Source organism: Bufo bufo, chromosome 1 (assembly GCF_905171765.1).
Source record: "Bufo bufo chromosome 1, aBufBuf1.1, whole genome shotgun sequence".
NCBI classification, from domain to species: Eukaryota; Metazoa; Chordata; class Amphibia; order Anura; family Bufonidae; genus Bufo; species Bufo bufo.
Window position 1 is genome coordinate 377,234,277 of NC_053389.1, and position 26,440 is coordinate 377,260,716.

A 26,440-nucleotide genomic window follows, 5' to 3' on the forward strand; every position below is an offset into this window, starting at 1 on the left:
CCCACTCTCCACCCAACTTTTTTAAAACTGAAGAATGTGGTGCTAAACCACAAAAAAAAGTTGCAAATCTTTATGTAAGTGGAGTTTGGACCAACATTTGTGACTATTAGACACCTCAAAACTGGCATAAGTGGTTTAATAAACTCCCTACAGCATCTTTTCCATGGACATCAACAGGGGCATCCAACTGCTTTGAGAGCCAGCCACAATATCATCTCTCATACCAATGTTTACGAACCAGCAGCCAAACAGTATATCCAGAAGCTCCTACTTGAAGTCATAGATATACAGGTGGAAGCAGGAAAGCCTACAGTTAGCTTTTTAAGTTATCACTAAAGTATAAAATACTTACTTTGTGGTACAAGTTGTATAAGAAGCAGCACAACACCGCCAAGAAGCATTGTCCCACACATTGAAAAGCGCCTGGGTACATGTTGAAGTAGCAGCCATGCTATAATATATGATGGAACTTCAATGGCAGCCAGCAGGAAGCAATTCAGAAATGGATCCCCATGCAAATTTGGGGTATTCAGGGAAACGCCAAAGTATCCAATAGATACAGTCAACCTAGAATGGATAGATAGTATTTAGCAATTAAATTTCAAGACGTGTACATATAAAAAACCCCTAAGGGTACTTTCACACTTGCGTTAAAGTTTTCCAGTATTGAGTTCCGTCCTAGGGGCTCAATACCGGGAAAAAAAACTGATCAGTTTTATCCTAATGCATTCTGAAAGGAAAGCAATCTGTTCAGGATGCATCAGGATGTCTTCAGTTCAGACACTGTACGGTTTCAGGACGGAGAAAATACCGCAGCATGCTGCGGTATTTTCTCCGTCCAAAATTCTGAAACACTTGCCGGCATTATTTTCCATTGAAATCCAGTAATGCCGGATCTGGCCCCAAGTTTTCCAGAAAAAACGGATCCGATTTTGCGGTCTGCGCATGCGCAGACCTTTAAAAATGTGAAAAAGATAAATACCGGATCAGTTTTTCCAGATGACATCAGAGAGACGAATCTTGTATTGTAATGCATTTGTGAGACGGATTCGCATCCCCGATGACATAGCCTTATAATAAGGGCTTGTTTTATGTGGGACATTTTGTATTTTTTAATGGCCCCATTTTATGGTCCATCAGGTGAATTGCATAATCTTTTACAAAACAAAGAAATTCCACCATTGTTTTCAGGGTTTAATTTTTAAGGTGATAACTGCTTGTTGATGACATTATAATTTTATTCTGTGGGTCAAAATGACTATGGAGATACAGATGTAGTAGAGTTAACACACACGCTTTATGAGAAGTGTTATCTAAACTAAATGCGTTAAGCAAACATCTTCAATTGCTTTTCAATGGCTTTTGCTTCAAGAAATTTGTTAAGAAATTTGAGTTAAGAGCTTGTGTGTTAACCCTGCTACATCTGTACCAAATGTATGTGTTTTTTAGCAACATGACACCTCAATCGCATCATCCTAATTTACGATGTTCCAGTTATTGACACTTGTTGCAAACTGAGAGGGACAGAATCCTTGAACTGAGAGGCCTACGTACCTAGGCTGAGGGGTCAGCACTGTTCAATGTTGTGTCTGCCATTAGTTGAAAGAACTGGCAGCAAGGAACAATGATAGCAAGAGTTGCACAGAGGTGAAGAATGGTGAGTGGTTATCTATTCTCTACTGGAAATTAAATTGGTTATCACATCCCAAGCCTAGGGTAGCAAACAGCGTTTACATAAACCATCAGAAGGCATTTGAATGACTGGGCTATGAGTTAGATGTCTAGATACTGGTGTTCCACTGACCTCTATCAAACACTCTCAAATGGTATCATTGGTGCACACAGGGCTGGTGCAAGGATTTTTGCCACCCTAGGCAAAAGCTAATTTTGCTGCCCCTTGACTCCGCCCATTTACCACACCCCTTTCCCCGCCCCTTTTTCCGCCACCTATTGCATGCAACATTTAACTATGGTCGTGTACCCTGTGCCAGTCAATGGTCATGTACCCTGTGCCAGTCTGACTATGGTCGCGTATCCTGTGCCAGTCTGACTATGGTCATGTATATATAATATCAAGCCATTGTCTGCCACCTAGTACCATCCCAGTGATGCCAATCACTCTGCGCTGTTCAGCAGGTTGGCACACCAAATACGAGCAGTGCCACCTATTTACTGCCAGGCACCATTCAGCCACTGTCTGAAATCCTGTGCCACCAGGGCAACATAAAACAGTATGCTGCCTTGTGCCCTCTGCCAGTCTGGCACTGTCCTGCACCCTGTACAATTCATAGCCCTTTAGACAGTCTGTGCCACCTATTAGGTTCCATGTGCCACTGCTGGGCACCCTGTGCCAGTCAGAATCTATGGCCCCTAGTCAAGCAGCAGGTGTGCCCTGACCCCTGTACACAAGTGTGTGCTACCCTGCTGCCAGTCACTGTCCTGCAGCCTCTGACACCCTAGTGCAGGTTGTCAGAGTGCGGTTGCCAGGGGTGCTCACCAGGTTCTGCTCCTCGCTGTGTTCCAGGTCCACATTGCCTTGGCTCTTGCCAAGATCATGTGTCTTTGGCGCGTAATCCTGCGAGACCCACCTCTGGAGGTCACTGGTCTCGCGGGATTGCGCACCCGAAGTCAGGGCCGGTGCAAGGATTTTTATCAACAGAAGCAAATGTACATTGTGCCCCCCCCCCCCCCATCATTTTACATTTCTGCCCCTCATGATTCATGTCCATTTCTTGCGCCGCCCCATCATTTCACATTTCTGCCCCTCATGATTCATGTCCATTTCTTGCCCCCCCATGTGCTAATATCATAGTGCCATCCTCTCCCCCTGCCCCCTAATGTGCCAGTATCAAGTGCCTCCCCCCCCCCCCTCCATGTGCCAGTATCGTGGCGCCAATAGCCCCTCCCTCCCCCGTGGCAGTAAAGTAACAGTCCGGTATTTAAAAAAAAAAAAACACTTTCAGAAAAGTTTCTTCTGGGACTTGAACTCACAACCTTTCAAATCAGATGCAAGGCATTTACCCACACAGCTATGAAAGCTGTACAGACATTTAAAAATATAAGACTTCTACTGTAGATAGCTTTCTTTCAGAAAAATTTCTCCTGGGATTCGAACTCACGACATTTCACATCATAGACAAGGCATTTACCCTCACAGCTATGAAAGCTGTATTACCAGTTGCTGAAAAAAAAATATATAAGACTTCTACTGTAGGTAACTTTGATACCTAGTGTACATCCATACACATGACAGCTGCCCCAGTACACTGTGTATGGATGTAGCAGAGCTGGGTGTGTTGGGGCAGCTGACATGTGTATGGATGTACACTGGGTATCAAAGTTACCTACAGTAGAAGTATTTTTTTTTAAAGCAACTGGTAATACAGCAAGTACAGGAACAGAAGGAGATGATGTCAGATGGATGACAAATAGGGGGCGGGGCACAGGCGGCGGCCGGCGCCCCCAGGCAGAGTGCGCACTACGCGGTTGCCTACTCTGCTTATGGGTGGCGCCGGCCCTGGGTGCACAGCAAGACAGCACTGGAGGCTGGATTGAATGAAGGTCTATCCTCTTCAGCAATAATTCCCACATTTGTCTGAGGCGCAATAATAGCCAGAGATAGGTCTGGCTACTACATGGGCAATGCCATGAAGGGGCCTTCACAAGGGAACCTCCCAGGATTATGCTGTGGGGTGGCATAATATATTGTAGCTGGACCTCACTAGTCTTCATTTCAGGACCACTCAAAGGCCAGCGTTGCATTGATTTGGTTGTGGAACCAGTGGTACAGTAATTTCTTCAAAAGTGTCCCGGGAGCTGTTTTTCAACAGAGCAACGCCAGGCAGCATGTTGATTGTGCTATTGTGAGAAGCCATTGTGGCATAAACATGCAACCATGGCCCACAGTATCTCCAGACTTGTCTCCTGTCAAGCACATCTGGGACATCATTGGTTGGCGTTTGCAAAGGGAGCTGCCAACAGTAGTTTTTGATAATTTGAATGGCAGACTATTCCTCAGACAAACATTTACTGTATAACCTCATTGTATCTGCAAGCGCATGTATTTCTGAGATGTTTTGAATATTTTTTTTATTTTTTTAAATTTAAATATAATTTGCATATCATTGTATGTCTACAAATTTTGTATTTTCGATAATGCCACGACTTTTCTCTCTTGATGTTGGGTGTTTGGGTTAATATCTTGCTGTAAGACCAATTTTGTTTGACTCAAACCTAATTTTGTTATATTTGGGAGCACATTTTTCTCTAAAATGCTCTGATAATCCTCTTGTAACATGTTTAAGACCTTCATCCCATAAGATTATGGATCTTCCACCATGTTTCACTTTGGGTAGGGTGCACTTATCTCTATAGGATTCACTTCATTATCTATAAACGTAAAGCTGGTTTGGTTTCATCTGTCCATTGAATTTTTTTCAAGAAGGATTGTGGTTTGCCCATGTTACTTTTTTTAACTCCTTTCTTTAAGCAATGAGGGCCAAATAGCTCTGTTTTGTTCAGTGTGTGGCGCATAGCAAAGTTTGAAACCATCACTCCAGTTGTCTCAAGCTCAACCTGAGGTTTTTTGGATATTGTAAATTTTGAACCAACTTTCATAGGGTTCTCTCATCACTTTTCCTCTTTCCACCACATCCTGGAAGCTACCTGACTGTTCCATGAGTAGCATCTTTCTTGATATTTCAAACTGTTGAAGCCAGGATGCCAAGGTGTTTGGAGATAGTCTTATATCCTTTAGACTGCTTGTGCTTTATCATAATAGCATTTCTGGTCAGATCAGATAACTCTCTTGTCTTTGCCATAGTGAATGAAGAACAAGGCTACCGCAATTCAAATCATGTGAACAGTGACAAGGTATGGACAGTTGAGGCTAATTTCTAATTAATCACAGATTAGGCTACTTTCACACTTGCGTTCGGAGCGGATCCGTCTGGTGTCTGCACAGACGGATCCGCTCCTATAATGCAAACGCTTGCATCCGTTCAGAACGGATCCGTCTGCATAACTGTTTTTTTCAGATCTGATTTTTCACTTCGTGAAAACTCAGATCCGACAGTATATTCTAACACAGAGGCGTTCCCATGGTGATGGGGACGCTTCAAGTTAGAATATACTAAAAGAACTGTGTACATGACTTCCCCCTGCTGCCTGGCAGCACCCGACCCCTTCAAGGGGCCATGGCACAATTAACTGCCCCCTGCTGCCTGGCAGCACCTGATCTCTTACAGGGGCACCTGAGGGGTTAATTGTGCGTATCATAGCCCCCTGTAAGAGATCAGGTGCTGCCAGGCAGGAGGGGGCAGACCCCCCTCCCTCCCCTGAATTTAACTCATTGGTGGCCAGTGCGGCCCCCCCTCCCTCCCCTGTATTTAACTCATTGGTGGCCAGTGCGGCCCCCCCTCCCTCCCTCCCCTGTATTTAACTCATTGTAAGTATAATGCTTCTAAAATTGCTAAGTAACCATGGCAGCCAGGACTGCAGTAGCGTCTTGGCTGCCATGGTAACCGATCGGAGCCCCAGCGATTAAACTGGGACTCCGATCGGAACTCCGCTGCCACCAATGATGGGGGGTCGGTTATTTTAATTAGGGGGGGGGGGGTGGCCGCACTGGCCACCAATGAGTTAAATATAGGGAAGGGAGGGAGGGGGGGGGCCGCACTGGCCACCAATAAGTTAAATACAGGGGAGGGAGGGGGGCCGCACTGGCCACCAATGAGTTAAATACAGGGGAGGGAGGGGGGCCACACTGGCCACCAATGAATTTAAAACTGGGGAGGGAGGGGGGGGGGGGTCTGGCCCCTGCTGCCTGGCAGCACCTGATCTCTTACAGGGGGCTATGATACGCACAATTAACCCCTCAGGTGCCCCTGTAAGAGATCAGGTGCTGCCAGGCAGCAGGGGGCAGTTATTACACAGTTCTCAGTATATTCTAACTTGAAGCATCCCCATCACTATTGGAACACCTCTGTGTTAGAATATACTGTCGGATCTGAGTTTCACGATCTAACTCAAATCCGATGGTATATTCTAACATAGAGGCGTTTCCATGGTGATGGGGACGCTTCAAGTTAAAATATACCATCGGATTGGAGAAAACTCCGATCCGATGGTATAATAGGGACTCCTGACTTTACATTGAAAGTCAATGGGGGACGGATCCGTTTGCAATTGCACCATATTGTGTCAACGTCAAACGGATCCGTCCCCATTGACTTGCATTGTAAGTCAGGACGGATCCGTTTGGCTCCGCACGGCCAGGCGGACACCAAAACGACTTTTTTCTTCATGTCCGTGGATCCTCCAAAAATCAAGGAAGACCCACGGAAGAAAAAACGGACACGGATCACGGACCTACGGACCCCGTTTTTGCGGACCGCAAAAAAAAACGGTCGTGTGCATGAGGCCTTAATCATATTTATCATCTTTGAGATGTTTCTATACAGTACCTTGATTGGAGTCCTCTTGTAGTAAATTCAGTTAATTGGACATGATTTGGAAAGACACACCTCTGTATACAGTCGTGGCCAAAAGTTTTGAGAATTACATAAATATTGGAAATTGGGAAAGTTGCTGCTTAAGTTTTTATAATAGCAATTTGCATATACTCCAGAATGTTATGAAGAGTGATCAGATGAATTGCATAGTCCTTCTTTGCCATGAAAATTAACTTAATCGCAAAAAAACCTTTCCACTGCATTTCATTGCTGTCATTAAAGGACCTGCTGAAATCATTTCAGTAATCGTCTTGTTAACTCAGGTGAGAATGTTGACGAGCACAAGGCTGGAGATCATTATGTCAGGCTGATTGGGTTAAAATGGCAGACTTGACATGTTAAAAGGAGGGTGATGCTTGAAATCATTGTTCTTCCATTGTTAACCATGGCAAAGAAACGCTTGCAGCCATCATTGCGTTGCATAAAAATGGCTTCACAGGCAAGGATATTATGGCTACTAAGATTGCACCTCAATCAACAATTTATAGGATCATCAAGAACTTCAAGGAAAGCGGTTCAATTCTTGTTAAGAAGGCTTCAGGGCGTCCAAGAAAGTCCAGCAAGCGCCAGGATAGTCTCCTAAAGAGGATTCAGCTGCGGGATCGGAGTGCCACCAGTGCAGAGCTTGCTCAGGAATGGCAGCAGGCAGGTGTGAGCGCATCTGCACGCACAGTGAGGCGAAGACTTTTGGAAGATGGCCTGGTGTCAAGAAGGGCAGCAAAGAAGCCACTTCTCTCCAAAAAAAACATCAGGGACAGATTGATCTTCTGCAGAAAGTATGGTGAATGGACTGCTGAGGACTGGGGCAAAGTCATATTCTCCAATGAAGCCTCTTTCCGATTGTTTGGGGCATCTGGAAAAAGGCTTGTCCGGAGAAGAAAAGGTGAGCGCTACCATCAGTCCTGTGTCATGCCAACAGTAAAGCATCCTGACACCATTCATGTGTGGGGTTGATTCTCAGCCAAGGGAGTGGGCTCACTCACAATATTTGCCCAAAAACACAGCCATGATTAAAGAATGGTACCAAAACACCCTCCAACAGCAACTTCTTCCAACAATCCAACAACAGTTTGGTGAAGAACAATGCATTTTCCAGCACGATGGAGCACCGTGCCATAAGGCAAAAGTGGTAACTAAGTGGCTCGGGGACCAAAACTTTGACATTTTGGGTCCATGGCCTGGAAACTCCCCAGATCTTAATCCCATTGAGAACTTGTGGTCAATCCTCAAGAGGCGGGTGGACAAACAAAAACCCACTAATTTTGACAAACTCCAAGAAGTGATTATGAAAGAATGGGTTGCTATCTTCAGGAATTGGCCCAGAAGTTGATTGAGAGCATGCCCAGTCGAATTGCAAAGGTCCTGAAAAAGAAGGGCCAACATTCCAAATACTGACTCTTTGCATAAATGTCATGTAATTGTCGATAAAAGCCTTTGAAACGTATGAAGTGCGTGTAATTATATTTCACTACATCACAGAAACAACTGAAACAAAGATCTTAAAGCAGTTTAGCAGCAAACTTTGTGAAAACTAATATTTTTGTCATTCTCAAAACTTTTGGCCACGACTGTATATAAGGTCTCACAGCTGACAATATCAGAGCAAAAACTAAGCTATGAGACTGAAAGAATTGCTGGTAGATCTCAGAGACAGGATTGTGTGGAGGCACAGTTTTGGAAAAAGGTACAAAAAAACCTTCTGCTGCAATGAACGCTCCAAAGAGCACAGTGGCCTCCCTAATTCTTAAATAAAAGAAAAATAATCTTAGTGTGGATACTAGCGCTGCCGTCTAATTTTTGGGGAGATGGGAAATCACTAGTACTGTAAGGGCTCTTTCACACCTGCGTTATTGTCTTCCGGCATAGAGTTCCGTCGTCGGGGCTCTATGCCGGAAGAATCCTGATCAGGATTATCCTAATGCATTCTGAATGGAGAGTAATCCGTTCAGGATGCATCAGGATGTCTTCAGTTCCGGTACGGAACGTTTGTTGGCCGGAGAAAATACCGCAGCATGCTGCGCTTTTTGCTCCGGCCAAAAATCCGGAACACTTGCCGCAAGGCCGGATCCGGAATTAATGCCCATTGGAAGGCATTGATCCGGATCCGGCCTTAAGCTAAACGTCGTTTCGGCGCATTGCCGGAGCCGACATTTAGCTTTTTCAGAGTGGTTACCATGGCTGCCGGGACGCTAAAGTCCTGACAGCCATGGTAAGTGTAGCGGGGAGCGGGGAAGCAGTGTACTTACCGTCCGTGCGGCTCCCCGGGCGCTCCAGAGTGACGTCAGGGCGCCCCAAGCGCATGGATCACGTGATCGCATGGATCACGTCATCCATGCGCATGGGGCGCTCTGACGTCATTCTGGAGCGCCCCGGGAGCCGCACGGACTGTAAGTATACCGCTCCCCCGCTCCCCGCTCCTACTATGGCAACCAGGACTTTAATAGCGTCCTGGGTGCCATAGTAACACTGAAAGCATTTGGAAGACGGTTCCGTCTTCAAATGCTTTCAGTACACTTGCGTTTTTCCGGATCCGGAGTGTAATTCCGGCAAGTGGAGTACACGCCGGATCCGGACAACGCAAGTGTGAAAGAGGCCTAATGCAATTACAGAGAGGTGTGTCGCTGCAGGGTTCTGGTGAGGGGATAATTGCCGAAAAAACCCAAAGGATAGAGCAAGCTATTAAGAGAAACAGAGAAGAACCCGCTCTGACTAAGTATCCATTTAAAACAACGAAGTGTATCAGAGAGAAAGGCCTTTTGTGGGGTGAGAATACAAACTGGCCTATTTGGCATACACTACGGAAATATAGATGTTTAAATGGGTCCCAAACTTGTGAATCGTTGGAGTTAAGCAAAAAACAAGATAGATAAAGAAAAAAGGCAGCAGTTACTTACTGATTGGCGAGCTTGAAGATGGATGTGTTTACTGCTGTTGGATTAATTCCCAGCTTTATCCGGTAAGATTCTTGCGGCTGTTCACTTTAAATGTCAGCGTCTCTCCTGGTACTATCTTCTGCTTTCCTCGTGGCACGCGTAACCCCGGCCGGTAGTTCGCACGCGCACTTGGAAGCAATGCTTGGTTGTTGTCCTGGAAACCTAACGTGTGACGTCACACATGAAGCTACGGAAGCTTCACTGGTCCACAATACCTCCAACGCGTTTCGGAATAATCGTATTCCTTCCTCAGGGATAATTGTGGATCCTGCTGCATTGGTTTATATGCATGTTGGTTTCCATGGAAACAGACATTTGTTTATAGGGCCGCGCTAAGGCAGAAGAAGACACTGTGTAGCTCAAGGGGGAGGGTTCACCGAGCGCTTATCACTCATGTTGATTTCCTTACAAGATTTTCGAATGTTTGTTCTATTATCTGTGTCCGTAGTGTATGAATTCACCAGTAGATGGTTGACGATTATTTTTCATCGTTTTATTTTATTTTATGTCATATATATTTTAATCATTTTCCTTTTATAGGCCCATGATTTTGCGCTTAATTATCGATTACCACAAAGTGCTTGCTACAAAAAGGCAAATAATTCTATTTCTTGGTTAAGGCCAATTGGAGCCAGGGTGTTTAGATTGTAGATCCATTCGCTCTCCTTGCGCGACATAACTTTGATAAAGTCTCCTCCTCTGGGGTCCTGCCTTATTTGTTCAACTCCTCCAAAGAATGAGCCTACAAATTTTCCCTTGTGTTTTTCACTATAATGCCGTGATAGTGGATGTCCTACGAATTTTTTATTAATATTTTTAATATGCTCCCATATTCTGATTTTTAGTATGCGCTTTGTCCTTCCAATATAAATCTTTCCACATGGGCATCTTATATGGTAAATGACCCCCTTAGAGTTACATGTTAAGTGGTTTTTAATTTTATATGTATTATTTTCATTAGTGATTTCCTTTATGATATCCTGCTTTCTTGAGGCTAAACAAGCCTTACATCTTCTGCATGGAAAAAATCCCTTAATGTCTTCGGGCATGCTGTGTTTCTTCCCAATTTCATCATTATTGCTTCTGATGGATGGAGCTATCATATTCCCTAGATTTTTTGATTTTCTAAAGATAAATTTGGGCATCATGGGCAGTCTTTCCCCAATGATTTTATCGTGTTTTAGGATATCCCAGTGTTTTCTGATGATTTGCCTAAATTGGAGTGTTTTTCCATTGTATTGGGTGATTATAGGTATATTGAAATCTGGGCAATCTTGAACTTTATTATTATATTCATTTTCCTTGATTTTTCCTTCTTTATTCTTGTGTATGAGTGATTTTCGCTCTATTTTAGAAACCTCCTGTTTGATTTTATCTAGTTCAGTGACATTATATCCCTTTTCTTCAAATTTTTTATGTAAACTATTTGCCTCATGTTCGAATTGCTCACTTAGCGTACAGTTCCTTCTTAAGCTAATATATTGGCTGCGTGGAATATTAGTGAGCCAGATCGGAAGGTGACAGCTGTCCAGGGAGATAAAGCTGTTGCTATCTGTGGGCTTAGAGTATGTTTGGGTAACTATTTTGTTCCCTTGGATTTTGATCGTCAGGTCTAGAAAATTAACTTCTTGAGCGCTATAGGTGGGCGTGAATTGTAAATAAAATTCATTTTTATTAATATTTTCTAAAAATTGGATTAATGATGGTTCACCCCCCTTCCATATAAAAACAATGTCATCGATAAAACAACGCCAGAGAACCAGATTCGCGCAGAGCATGCCATCGGGGAAAATGGTGGACTCCTCCCACCTCCCCATATATAAATTAGCAAGACTCGGCGCGAATCTGGTCCCCATAGCGGTCCCCCATGTCTGGAGGAAAAAGGTATCCTCAAATTTAAAATAGTTATGATTTAAAATAAATAGGATACATTCCCTGAGGTACTCAATTTGTTCAGGAGGTATAATGCCCTCTTTATGTAGAAAAAATTGTGTCGCTTCCTTCCCTTTGACGTTCTCTATTACTGTGTAGAGCGAGGTGACGTCAAGAGTCCCCAGAATATAATTTGGTTCCCAGTCTATGGTTTCTAGAATTTGTAGGACATGTTGTGTGTCCTTGAGATACGCCGGTAGTTTAAGGACGTGCTTTTGAAGGATCGTGTCCACATATTTAGATAAATTACTTGTAAGGTTGCCAATACCGGAAATTATAGGGCGCCCAGGTGGTTGACACTCTGACTTATGGACCTTAGGTATGTAGTAAAAACAGGGAATTCGGGGGTGTTTAGTATTTATAAAAGCAGCTTCTTCTCTATTTAAAATGCCTAATTTATGCCCTTTTATTGTTAATTTATTCAGACTTATTTTGTATTTTTGAGTAGGATCGTTTTTGAGTTTTTGGTACGTTCTTTTATCGTTCAGTAGTCTGTTGGATTCTTTTTGATAATCTGTGTAGTCCAAGATCACTATCCCCCCCCCCCCCTTATCTGCCGGTCGAATAATGATATCATTCTTCATCTGTAGCTTCTTGATACTCATTTGTTCTAGTTTGCTCAGATTGTGATTATATATTTTATTCCTATTCTTTGGGTTAATTTTCCTTACGTCCCTTATAACTAAAGTCTCAAAGGTCTTAAAGGATTCCGAGTACTCATTTAGAGGATTAAAATAAGACTTCGTTTTTAGATTGGTATGGAGATACTTAGTGTCACTGGGGCCACTCGCCATTTCTATCATGGTGGATTTGTCTGTGATTTTATTTGTGATTTTATTTGTTACTGTTCTTTTTGTATCTTCCAAATGTGCCTCATTCCTCTTATATTTTTTAAAAAAAAAATTTTTTTTAAAGCTAAGTTGCGCATTTTTTTTTTTACACCTATAAATGCGTCAAAGGGGCGGAAGTGGGCTGAGGGTGTGAACTTCAATCCCCTTTGTAGTAGTTTTGTGTCGCTATAGGTTAGTGTGTATTTACGGAGGTTGAAGATCTTTTGTCCTACTATATCGATTTCTTTTTTGGAGGATTTCTTGCCCCTCTTTCCTCTCTTTGTTTGTGTTTTTCTCTTATTGGCCTTGGTTGAAAAAAATCCTTCCTCACGGTTCTTTTCACTTTATTAGTGTTCCCCTTATTCTGCTCTGGTGGGTTTGAATGGGTTGAATGACTATCATTTTTTTGGACTATAGGGAGTGCAGAATTATTAGGCAAGTTGTATTTTTGAGGATTAATTTTATTATTGAACAACAACCATGTTCTCAATGAACCCAAAAAACTCATTAATATCAAAGCTGAATATTTTTGGAAGTAGTTTTTAGTTTGTTTTTAGTTTTAGCTATTTTAGGGGGATATCTGTGTGTGCAGGTGACTATTACTGTGCATAATTATTAGGCAACTTAACAAAAAACAAATATATACCCATTTCAATTATTTATTTTTACCAGTGAAACCAATATAACATCTCAACATTCACAAATATACATTTCTGACATTCAAAAACAAAACAAAAACAAATCAGTGACCAATATAGCCACCTTTCTTTGCAAGGACACTCAAAAGCCTGCCATCCATGGATTCTGTCAGTGTTTTGATCTGTTCACCATCAACATTGCGTGCAGCAGCAACCACAGCCTCCCAGACACTGTTCAGAGAGGTGTACTGTTTTCCCTCCTTGTATATCTCACATTTGATGATAGACCACAGGTTCTCAATGGGGTTCAGATCAGGTGAACAAGGAGGCCATGTCATTAGATTTTTTTCTTTTATACCCTTTCTTACCAGCCACGCTGTGGAGTACTTGGACGCGTGTGATGGAGCATTGTCCTGCATGAAAATCATGTTTTTCTTGAAGGATGCAGACTTCTTCCTGTACCACTGCTTGAAGAAGGTGTCTTCCAGAAACTGGCAGTAGGACTGGGAGTTGAACTTGACTCCATCCTCAACCCGAAAAGGCCCCACAAGCTCATCTTTGATGATACCAGCCCAAACCAGTACTCCACCTTGCTGGCGTCTGAGTCGGACTGGAGCTCTCTGCCCTTTACCAATCCAGCCACGGGCCCATCCATCTGGCCCATCAAGACTCACTCTCATTTCATCAGTCCATAAAACCTTAGAAAAATCAGCCTTGAGATATTTCTTGGCCCAGTCTTGACGTTTCAGCTTGTGTGTCTTGTTCAGTGGTGGTCGTCTTTCAGCCTTTCTTACCTTGGCCATGTCTCTGAGTATTGCACACCTTGTGCTTTTGGGCACTCCAGTGATGTTGCAGCTCTGAAATATGGCCAAACTGGTGGCAAGTGGCATCTTGGCAGCTGCACGCTTGACTTTTCTCAGTTCATGGGCAGTTATTTTGCGCCTTGGTTTTTCCACACGCTTCTTGCGACCCTGTTGACTATTTTGAATGAAACGCTTGATTGTTCGATGATCACGCTTCAGAAGCTTTGCAATTTTAAGAGTGCTGCATCCCTCTGCAAGATATCTCACTATTTTTGACTTTTCTGAGCCTGTCAGGTCCTTCTTTTAACCCATTTTGCCAAAGGAAAGGAAGTTGCCTAATAATTATGCACACCTAATATAGGGTGTTGATGTCATTAGACCACACTCCTTCTCATTACAGAGATGCACATCACCAAATATGCTTAATTGGTAGTAGGCTTTCGAGCCTATACAGCTTGGAGTAAGACAACATGCATAAAGAGGATGATGTGGTCAAAATACTCATTTGCCTAATAATTCTGCACGCAGTGTATTGCACTATAACCTAATGGTGTTGGTGTATCTATTCTGGAGGTGTTTTCATATTGGTTTGATATATCCATTGTTGTTTTTTCAAGAGGACTAAATCTGTTTGATAGTTTTTTGCTTAACTCCAACGATTCACAAGTTTGGGACCCATTTAAACATCGATATTTCCGTAGTGTATGCCAAATAGGCCAGTTTGTATTCTCACCCCACAAAAGGCCTTTCTCTCTGATACACTTCGTTGTCTTAAATAAAAGAAGTTTGGAAAAACCAGGACACTCTATCTTTAGAGTTGGCTGCCCCATGAAACTAAATAATTGGGGGAGAAGGGACTTGGTATGAGAGGAAAGCAAGAACCCGATGGTCACTCTGGCCGAGCTCTAAAGAGTTTATGTATTTTTATTTTGAAAATTCTCTTCAGATTCATAGACTCCAATGTATTTAGCATTGGAGTGTATGAGAAATACACTACATTCCTATGGAGCCCTGCCATGGGTCCATGGGAACTAATGTGCTGCAGCCTCTTCTCACTTATGAGGACAGGATGTCGCACACTGCATCCGAGGGGGAAGGGGGGCAGGAAGGTGAAAGCCAGAGTACACTGAAAAGTGTGCGCTTCCAGGTTTTTGCGAGTCCAGATTCTCTAGTCACGTTTGACCACTGCATCTCAATAATTAAAAGTCCGCGATCAGCATTACCTTTGGTCTCAGACATTAGGCCCTAATTACACGACCGTGTTTTTGGTCCGCATCCGATCCGCATTTTTTGCAGATAGGATGCGGATCCATTCATTTGAATGGGTCCACAAGAAATGTGAACAGCACACCCGCAAAAAAGATAGAACATGTCCTATTTTTGTTCGTTTTGCGGACAAGGATAGGCATTGTTATAATGGTTTTGCAAAAAAAAGTCATCAGTATTTTTTGTGGATCCTCGTTTTGCGGACCGTAAAATACATACAGTCGTGTGAATGTAGCCTTAGGCCCAGGTGTCTATTGACTATGGCACTGCTGCACTTGCAAGCGGCCCCATCTTTAAAGTCCCGGCCAGCGGTGGAAGTGTACAGCGCTGTTCAGGAAGCAGTTAATAATTTGTGTACAAATCTTGTGACTTTTCACTTATAGGTCTTATAATAAAATGTCTGGAAAACGGAAGAGTACAAAACAAAAGACCCAGGCCTCATCATCCAAGAGTCAGAATGTGGATAGTAACAGCAGTAGTAGCACCAGCCATCGGGGTAGTAGGCCACAGTTCTCCCTGGCTTTGACTTTGAGTCTGATGCTATGCATTGGAGTCAGGGGTCACAACATTCCTCTGGCTCCCCCTCCTTACAACCCCTGAGAAGCCTTATAGTAGAATCCTCTCTGTTTTCACTGCCCAATCCTAGTGGTTTGCCTTCTTTTGAAGGCAACAAAACCCCATATGCTATGGAAGATACTCTAGATAGTCCTCCTGTTGATGACTTGTGTGAGAACAGTCAGCATTTGGACTGTCATGATAAGAAGGTTTCAAGCGCATAAGAACATCATACAATACAAAAAAATATAAAAAAGCTATGCGTTTCAGATGAAACACATCATCCTTCCTCATGGCTTCACCTAGCTTTATGTTTTTTTGTATTGCATGATGATGTTTTTAATGCGCTTGAAATTTGAAAATTTTAATGAAAACATGATTTGCAGTTTTTAACCACAAGTGCCAGAAGATTTGTCCAGGATTCACAGCATAAAGGGTGGACTGAACTGACACAGTCAAGCCTGGGTTCCTCTAGAGCAATGATGGTGAACCTTTTACAGACTGAGTGCTAATCTTCAACCAAAAACCCACTTATTTATCGCAAAGTGCCAACACGGCAATTTACCCTGAATACTACAGTCCAATATAGTACATCTTCTATGTACTTTATCATTTGGCTATAATAACCTGCCTACATTTAGTGCGCTGCTTGTGCTGTACATAGTGCGCCCTGCGCTGATGAATTGCGGGTAAAGTCTAAGGCATATTGGTATGCCTTAGACTTTTTCCAGGGTGCGGGTGCTCACAGACAGGGCTCTGAGTGCCGCCTCTGGCACCAGTGCCATAGGTTCGCCACCACTGCTCTAGAGCACTGTGGAGATCCAAGGGTCTGGTAATTCTGCAAAAGGGTGGGCGAATACATGTTTATTTACTTTTTTTCTATATTTACTGCCTGTCTTGTATTGTCATGTGGTGGAGAAAATTCCTTGCGATTCTCGCTGTGGGGCAAGATGCACAGCACAATGAACCACTGGAACAGCTGTTATGGGTAGAGACAGTACATATCTTTCGTAGCCCACTGAGTCAATGTTTTTCGCAGTGAATCTGCACCGCAGCAAGAAGGCCAGGTCCTATTCAGATCTCCACATTTGTGTCAGTCTGGTTCTCACACCAGGCACTTATCCACCTCCTCCATGGACATCCTTCTGTCTCTAAAAGCAGCAGGGCAGAGTGTTGCTCCCCCTCCCTCATATCATATGTTGTCGTGACGCGGTTTCGGAGCCGATCGACCTGGGCGAGAGTAGCCAAACAGCTGATCACTTGCTAAACCGCATTAAGCAACAAACATGCTGCTAGCTGTCTCCCCACCAACTCCTACTGGTTAAGGTGGACAGTGACAATCGCAGCAAAATCGTGGCTGTGCTGCATTTGGACGAAATAACACATGGTCCATGAATGGCGCACGTGCTAAATCTAGTCATTCAACCCTTTTTTAAATAGTACAGTGGCTTGCAGAGGGTGCTGGCCATGTCCAGTAGACTGTCCTCATATTTCAGCCATTTTTATGGGGAAAGGAACGCCTTCCTTAATTTGCAATAACAGAACTGTCTGCCATTGCATTGCTTAATCCGCGACTTTCCAACTGGCTGGAATTCCACCTAACATATGCTCGAGCAATGTAAAGTGGTGAATGATTTTATCATGCACCGGACCACCTCAGCAGGGCATGTGTTGTTTTGAGCTCAGGCAGTGGCAGCTCATCAGATACACCTGTTGAGTACCCAGGCCCTTTGAAGAGCCACCAGATTTGTCAGTAGGGATAACAGCATCAATTATGTAATCCCCCTGATATTTATCCTAGAGCAAATACTCACGCTGATGAAACGAGGAATGGCAGAAGAAGAACAGCCTGCATATCTTGCTGGCCGTCCTGTAGCTGTTGGGGACCCAAACAGAGAAAGTCCCATGCATGTAACAATTTTCAGGCCAACTCTGATTTGTGACAAACTCAATAAATCGGACGCGAACCAAATTTTAAGACTCTCTCATGTTTAGTCCCAATGCTATATATATATATATATATATATATATACACATACAGTCAGGTCCATAAATATTGGTACATCGACACGATTCTAAAATTTTTGGCTCTATACACCACCACAATGGATTTGAAATGAAACGAACGAGATGTGCTTTAACTGCAGACTGTCAGCTTTAATTTGAGGGTATTTACATCAAAATCAGGTGAACGGTGTAGGAATTACAACAGTTTGCATATGTGCCTCCCACTTGTTAAGGGACCAAAAGTAATGGGAGAATTGGCTTCTCAGCTGTTTCATGGCCAGGTGTGTGTTATTCCCTCATTATCCCAATTATAATGAGCAGATAAAATGTACAGAGTTCATTTCAAGTGTGCTATTTGCATTTGGAATCTGTTGCTGTCAACTCTCAAGATGAGATCCAAACACCTGTCAGTGAAGCAAGGCATCATTAGGCTGAAAAAGCAAAACAAACCGATTAGAGAGATAGCAAAAACATTAGGCGTGGCCAAAACAACTGTTTGGAACATTCTTAAAAAGAAGGAACACACCTGTGAGCTCAGCAACACCAAAAGACCCGGTAGACCACGGAAAACAACTGTGGTGGATGACCAAAGAAATCTTTCCCTGGTGAAGAAAACACCCTTCACAACAGTTGGCCAGATCAAGAACACTCTCCAGGAGGTGTGTGTATGTGTGTCAAAGTCACCAATCAAGAGAAGACTTCACCAGAGTGAATACAGAGGGTTCACCTCAAGATGTAAACCATTGGTGAGCCTCAAAAACAGGAAGGCCAGATTAGAGTTTGCCAAATGACATCTAAAAAAGCCTTCACAGTTCTGGAAGAACATCCTATGGACAGATGAGACCAAGGTCAACTTATACCAGAGAGATAGGAAGAGAAGAGTATGGAGAAGGAAAGGAACTGCTCATGATCTTAAAGAGGACCTTTCACCTGTATAAACTATGTGAACCGAGTATGCTGCCATATAGAGCGGCGCCCGGGGATCTCACTGCACTTACTATTATCCCCGGGCGCCGCTCCGTTCTCCCGTTATAGGCTCCGGTACCTTTGCTCCTTAAGTTATAGTAGGCGGTGTCTTCCCTTGTCCTGTGGGCGTCTCCTTCTCCTAGGCTGCAGCGCTGGCCAATCGCAGCGCACAGCTCACAGCCTGTGAGGTTTTTTTCTCCCAGGCTGTGAGCTGTGCGCTGCGATTGGCCAGCGCTGCAGCCTAGGAGAAGGAGACGCCCACAGGACAAGGGAAGACACCGCCTACTATAACTTAAGGAGCAAAGGTACCGGAGCCTATAACGGGAGAACGGAGCGGCGCCCGGGGAGAATAGTAAGTGCAGTGAGATCCCCGGACGCCGCTCTATATGGCAGCATACTCGGTTCACATAGTTTATACAGGTGAAAGGTCCTCTTTAAGCATACCACCTCATCAGTGAAGCATGGTGGTGGTAGTGTCATGGCGTGGGCATGTATGGCTGCCAATGGAACTGGTTCTCTTGTATTTATTGATGATGTGACTACTGACAAAAGCAGCAGGATGAATTCTGAAGTGTTTCGGGCAATATTATCTGCTCATATTCAGCCAAATGCTTTAGAACTCATTGGACGGTGCTTCACAGTGCAGATGGACAATGACCCAAAGCATACTGCAAAAGCAACCAAAGAGTTTTTTTAAGGGAAAGAAGTGGAATGTTACGCAATGGCCAAGTCAATCACCTGACCTGAATCCGATTGAGCATGCATTTCACTTGCTGAAGACAAAACTGAAGGGAAAATGCCCCAAGAACAAGCAGGAACTGAAGACAGTTGCAGTAGAGGCCTGGCAGAGCATCACCAGGGATGAAACCTAGCATCTGGTGATGTCTATGCGTTCCAGACTTCAGGCTGTAATTGACTGCAAAGGATTTGCAACCAAGTATTAAAAAGTGAAAGTTTGATTTATGATGATTATTCTGTCCCATTACTTTTGGTTCCTCAACAAGTGGGAGGCACATATGCAAACTGTTGTAATTCCTACACCGTTCACCTGATTTGGATGTAAATACCCTCAAATAAATGCTGACAGTCTGCAGTTAAAGCACATCTTGTTCGTTTCATTTCAAATCCATTGTGGTAGTGTATAGAGCAAAAAATGTTAGAATTGTGTCGATGTCCCAATATTTATGGACCCGACTGTATATAGCACACACAATATATACAGTACATATATGTATATAAACACATCAGTCATATTTAATTTTGGAGCATCACTTCTCATTTTTCCCTGTGGTACAGCACTTCACTATGCAGTATGCCAATTAAGGGCAGAGGGCTTCATTAATATAACAAATTACACAGTATCATATCTGAAGACATAACTCACCAAAAAAAGATTGTAAGTACCGTGATGATTGCTATGTTGCTGGTCTTCAGTAGATCCAAGAAAGTATAACGTCTGATTTGGCGCTGTTTGGTGCCATCCAGCTATGAAGAGAGAATATACCCTCAGAAATCTATCTAACGGAGAGGAAGGTATCAGACACTATTATATACTTTACCTCAGCAGTTCCAAAGATAATAGCAGGTGCAGACATCTTATTTTGTTTAGCTGCCTTCCTTATTATAGCCTCTGCTTCTTCTATCCTTCCCTGAGATATTAGCCACTGAGGAGATTCTGGAATAATCCTGAAAGAGTATAAATCAGTATTCTTATTTTTCTTTTATAATAATAGGTGTCATCCAAACCGAATAAAAATGTACAGTCATGGCCAAAAGTTTTGAGAATGACACAAATATTAGTTTTCACAAAGTTTGCTGCTAAAATGCTTTTAGATCTTTGTTTCAGTTGTTTCTGTGATGTAGTGAAATATAATTACACACACTTCATACGTTTCAAAGGTTTTTATCGACAATTACATGACATTTATGCAAAGAGTCAGTATTTGCAGTGTTGGCCCTTCTTTTTCAGGACCTCTGCAATTCGACTGGGCATGCTCTCAATCAACTTCTGGGCCAATTCCTGACTGATAGCAACCCATTCTTTCATAATCACTTCTTGTCAGAGTTTGTCAGAATTAGTGGGTTTTTGTTTGTCCACCCGCCTCTTCAGGATTGACCACAAGTTCTCAATGGGATTAAGATCTTGGGAGTTTCCAGGCCATTGACCCAAAATGTCAACGTTTTGGTCCGCGAGCCACTTAGTTATCACTTTTGCCTTATGGCACGGTGCTCTATCGTGCTGGAAAATGCATTGTTCTTCACCAAACTGTTGTTGGAAGAAGTTGCTGTTGGAGGGTGTTTTGGTACCATTCTTTATTCATGGCTGTGTTTTTGGGCAAAATTGTGAGTGAGCCCACTCCCTTGGATGAGAAGCAACCCCACACATGAATGGTCTCAGGATGCTTTACTGTTGGCATGACACAAGACTGATGGTAGCGCTCACCTTTTCTTCTCCGGACAAGCCTTTTTCCTGATTCCCCAAACAATCGGAAAGAGGCTTCATCGGAAAATATGACTTTGCCCCAGTCCTCAGCAGTCCATTCACCATATTTTCTGCAGAAGATCAATTTGTTGATCAATCAACAAATCATCTTTTGGCCACGACTCTACAATATAGTAATGAAGAACTTTCTCAAATATGTATGGCATCTCCACAGATTATATAAATGTTTGACAGTGGGCCCCACCTATAGCATCTGCACCTATGTGGAAAACTGGGGTCCTCCTGGTGAGGTGGCTTTATATCCAGGAGGAGAATGAATATAGAAGTACTGTGTATTTATGCAGTTTTCTCCATTTACTTCTATGGGAGTCAGACATGCAAGTGTGTGGGACCTCCGTTCTTTACATAAATTCCAGTTCCAGAGGTTGGACCTGCATCTATCAGACTAAATGTCTGATAGATAAATCTAATAAATCTCTGAGCTGGGAAAACCCTTCTAAAGTTTTTTATAGTCGGTAAATTTTAAAATCACCAAACATTTTCAGATCAATTTATTTCACTAAATTTCTCAACGAAATATAAAACAAGCAATAAACTACTGTATTTTTCGCTTTATAAGAAGCACCTGATGATAAGATGCACCTAGGTTTTTGAGGAGGAAAGTAAGAAATAAAATACTTTGTACTAAAAGTTGTGTTTTTTGTGGGTTTTGGACTGATGGTGTTCTGTGTATGACACTTTTATGGGGGATCTGAGGATGACACTATTATGGGGGATCTGTGGATGCCACTGTTATGGGGAGATCCGTGAAAGACACACTGTTATGGGGGATCTGTGGATGATACACTGCTATGGGGGATCTGTGGATGATACACTGCTATGGGGGATCTGTGGATGACACTGTTATGGGAAGATGTGTGGATGACACACTGTTATGCAAAGATGTGTGGATGACACACTGTTATGCAAAGATGTGTGGATGACACACTGTTATGCAAAGATGTGTGGATGACACACTGTTATGCAAAGATATGTGGATGACACTGTTATGGGGGACCTGTGGATGATGCACTGTTATGGGTGGGATCTGTGGATGACACTGTTATAAGGGATCTGTGGATGATATACTGCTATGGGGGAATCTGTTGATGACACTGTTATGGGGGATCTGTGAATGACACTGTTATGTGGATGACACACATATGGCACCTTATGCTTGTCCCCTCATGGCCCTATGTGTCACAGTATTAAGTTATTTATCCCCTCATGTACCTGTGTGAATAGTGACCCCATTAAACCTGCGATGTACCAGTTACAGTTCTATGATGAAAAGAAAGACGGTCCAGCTTCACTGAAAATACTTGAGGCTTTATTTAATCCTGTGCAGATAAAAACCAACATACAGCAATGCAAGAAATCGACCGGTTTCGGATCACTATAGGTGCGGATCCTTAGTCATGATGTGCATCAGTGGGAGGTGGAGTCGAGACTAAATAGTAGACCACCAAAGACAGGTGATCGCAATCAGGTACAGGACACACCTCCTGATGACATCCTCCACAGATAAAGTACATAGCAGTTACAACATGCCAAGAGACATAGAAAAATAAGATAAAATCGACAAGTTACAATAATAGAAAAAAGTTAAAATATTAGTAATGTAGAATAGTATCATGACGCCGGTTCAATCCTGATGGTATCCGTGAACCTAATTTGAAAATCCAGAAGCACTCACGATTGAGCAGCTTTTTCTTGTGATCACCGCCTCCGCTTGGTCTGTTAACCCTTTCTACTCCTTGTACTGACATGCTGTCTGTATTACCATTGTGAACCGCAGCAAAATGCAGACTTGCGGCAGAAACATTTTTTATTTTAGCATGGGGTACATCAGAAATGTGACGGCATATTCAAACTTTTAAACAGTTTGATGTGCACCCCACGTATTGTAAATTACACAAGGAACATGTTATGCAGTATACCACATATGTGGTGTTACAATTAATATATTGCTGGACAGTATGAGTAGTATGATTACTTGTGGACAAAATATGCGAGCCCATCCTCATATAGGAACAACATGTGCATTTTTTGTGCCCACATTTCAAATTACCTATGTGTCTCAGCCAGGTAGGCTGGGACCCAGGTTTATCCAGGTATAGAGAGGGGCTCACCATATTTGCCAAAGTGACAGCACGTCGGGCAACACATTTAACACCACTTTTTACAACATCACCCCAGACTTGGTCATATTTGAGAAGATGAAAATGTTTTTTGACAATATTACATATTTGTGAAAATTCACAGCTATAACTCGTAGAAAAAATAAGTTGCTTCTCTTTATGACCAAGCTTGGGCGTTTTGTTAGGGAAAATTAGATTATCCCGAGACATAATGGAAACCATATTCTTTGATCGGTTTAAAAGTCTGCTAGGGTAATTCCTGGCCAGGAGACGAGTGGTGACAGTCTTCATTTCTTCAATACAAGTTTCACTAGAGGAGCAGTTACGCAAGGCGCAAATATATTCACCCCTAGGGATGTTATGGACAGTGTGTGCAGGATGACAAGATCCCGCATGCAGGATGGTATTTCCTGCGGTTTCTTTTCTATACGTGCGACTCTGCACACGGCCATCCCCCACGTCCCCCACCAAACGAAAATCAAAAAATGATATTAGGGTCTTATGAAAATTTAGAGAAAAATGTAAATTGCAATTATTAGCATTAAGGAAGGATCCGAATGATGGTACGGCCGCCACATCGCCCGACCAAACAAAGAGCAGGTCATCGATGTAGCAACTGTACCACCGGATGGACCCACTCCATGGGTTGGAATCAGAAAATAAAAAATTATGTTCCCACCATGCCATATAAATGTTTGCAAGCGATGGTGAGAAACGGGCCCCCATAGAGACTCCTCTGCATTGGAGAAAAAACCTCCCATTGAACATAAAATAATTGTGCTGCATAAGAAATAATACAACTTTGCAGAGGAAGTCTCTAAAGGGTAATGAAAAATTGGAATAGAGACTCAAGAACCAATCCAAAGAGATGATGGCGAGATCCTGGGGGATGGCCGTGTACAAAGAAGCAACATCAGCTGAAATCCAAGAAAGATCAGAGGACCACTAAAAAGAATGAAAGGCCTGTAAAACTGAAGCAGTGTCCTTCAGAAAACCAGGAATACACTGTACCAGTGGCTGCAGCATACTGTCCACCCAAGATGACAAATTCTCTGAGAAAGACCCGATACCCGAAACTATGGGGCGCATAGGGGGGGGGGGAATCCCTCTTTATGTATCTTGGGGAGGGAATGGAAGATGGGGACCACTGGATAAGAGACAAAAATATAATCAAATTGTTTTTGGTCCAAGTATCCACTATCCAGTCCCTCCTCCAAAATACTCCTCAAAAGGGTTTGAAAAGAAGCGGTGGGATCCTGTTTCAACCTGGTATAGGTAGCGGGGTCAGAGAGCATAAGCTCATTTTGTGCGGCATACACAGGTCTGTCCAAGATAACCACCGCTCCCCCCTTGTCAGCCTTTCTCACAATTATATCGGACATACTCTTCAATTCTTTTAACGCTCTGTGTTCACTGGCCGTGAGATTATTCTTACTGTCATTTACATCCCTGCTCTGAAACACCCTATCTAATTCAACCAGATCACGTTCTACATTATCCTGGAATGGATCAAGAGCGGGGGTGCGTGACTGAATGGGATAGAAGTCTCTGTTATAAGTGCGAAAATTATTCGCAAAGTCACTGTGCACCTGCCGCTCTGAGTCAATCCCAGAGAAAAAACGCATAGTCTGCATAGAGGCAATGTGTGATAATTCCTGGAAAGAAAGAGAAGAAATCTGAGCAACAGGAGAATTTGACTGAGTTGTATCAACCTCTACAGAATCTATATCTACATTATCTATATCAGAAAAATGTTTCTTAATAGTAAGATTACGTGCAAAACGGTTGACATCAAGTAAAGTGCGATATACGTCAAAATGCACTGTAGGAGAAAAAGATAAACCTTTGGCAAGTACATTGATTTGCAATTGTGAGAAGACCTTAGCTGATAAATTGATGATTTGGATGTTATCTAAGTCTTTCTGTGACGTGACGGATAGCGACCTCCTCCTTGCATGCTTCCGCCCTGCACGGCGTTTAGGGCGGAAGCATGCAAGGAGGAGGTCGCTATCCGTCACGTCACAGAAAGACTTAGATAACATCCAAGTCATCAATTTCCAGGAATTATCACACATTGCCTCTATGCAGACTATGCATTTTGAAGAGTATGTCCGATATAATTGTGAGAAAGGCTGACAAGGGGGGAGCGGTGGTTATCTTGGACAGACCTGTGTATGCCGCACAAAATTAGCTTATGCTCTCTCACCCCTCTACCTATACCAGGTTGAAACAGGATCCCACCGCTCCTTTTCAAACCCTTTTGAGGAGTATTTTGGAGGAGGGACTGGATAGTGGATACTTGGACCAAAAACAATTTGATTATATTTTTGTCTCTTATCCAGTGGTCCCCATCTTCCATTCCCTCCCCAAGATACATAAAGAGGGATTCCCCCCCCCCCTATGCGCCCCATAGTTTCGGGTATCGGGTCTTTCTCAGAGAATTTGTCTTCTTGGGTGGACAGTATGCTGCAGCCACTGGTACAGTGTATTCCTGGTTTTCTGAAGGACACTGCTTCAGTTTTACAGGCCTTTCATTCTTTTCAGTGGTCCTCTGATCTTTCTTGGATTTCAGCTGATGTTGCTTCCTTGTACACGGCCATCCCCCAGGATCTCGCCATCATCTCTTTGGGTTGGTTCTTGAGTCTCTATTCCAATTTTTCATTACCCTTTAGAGACTTCCTCTGCAAAGTTGTATTATTTCTTATGCAGCACAATTATTTTATGTTCAATGGGAGGTTTTTTCTCCTCACCATCGCTTGCAAACATTTATATGGCATGGTGGGAACATCATTTTTTATTTTCTGATTCCAACCCATGGAGTGGGTCCATCCGGTGGTACGGTCGCTACATCGATGACCTGCTCTTTGTTTGGTCGGGCGATGTGGCGGCCGTACCATCATTCGGATCCTTCCTTAATGCTAATAATTGCAATTTACGTTTTTCTCTAAATTTTCATAAGACCCTAATATCATTTTTGGATTTGTGTTTGGTGGGGGACGTGGGGGATAGCCGTGTGCAGAGTCGCACGTATAGAAAAGAAACCGCAGGAAATACCATCCTGCATGCGGGATCTTGTCATCCTGCACACACTGTCCATAACATCCCTAGGGGTGAATATATTCGCGCCCTGCGTAACTGCTCCTCTAGTGAAACTTGTATTGAAGAAATGAAGACTGTGACCACTCGTCTCCTGGCCAGGAATTACCCTAGCAGACTTTTAAACCGATCAAAGAATATGGTTTCCATTATGTCTCGGGATAATCTAATTTTCCCTAACAAAACGCCCAAGCTTGGTCATAAAGAGAAGCAACTTATTTTTTCTACGAGTTATAGCTGTGAATTTTCACAAATATGTAATATTGTCAAAAAACATTT

At 43.0% G+C, this 26,440-nt stretch overlaps 1 protein-coding gene across 1 annotated transcript in view; it reads right to left on the bottom strand.

Moving 5' to 3' along the window:
- Positions 1–26,440, bottom strand: part of LOC120977268 (solute carrier family 22 member 5-like) — a 402,654-nt gene that overhangs the window by 77,982 nt on the left and 298,232 nt on the right. The window contains exons 5-7 of the mRNA XM_040405119.1: positions 20,002–20,128; positions 19,827–19,927; positions 353–567 (exon numbers count right to left, since the gene is read on the bottom strand). Coding sequence (XP_040261053.1) covers positions 353–567; positions 19,827–19,927; positions 20,002–20,128 — 443 coding nt within the window. The remainder of the gene's footprint in view (positions 1–352; positions 568–19,826; positions 19,928–20,001; positions 20,129–26,440) is intronic.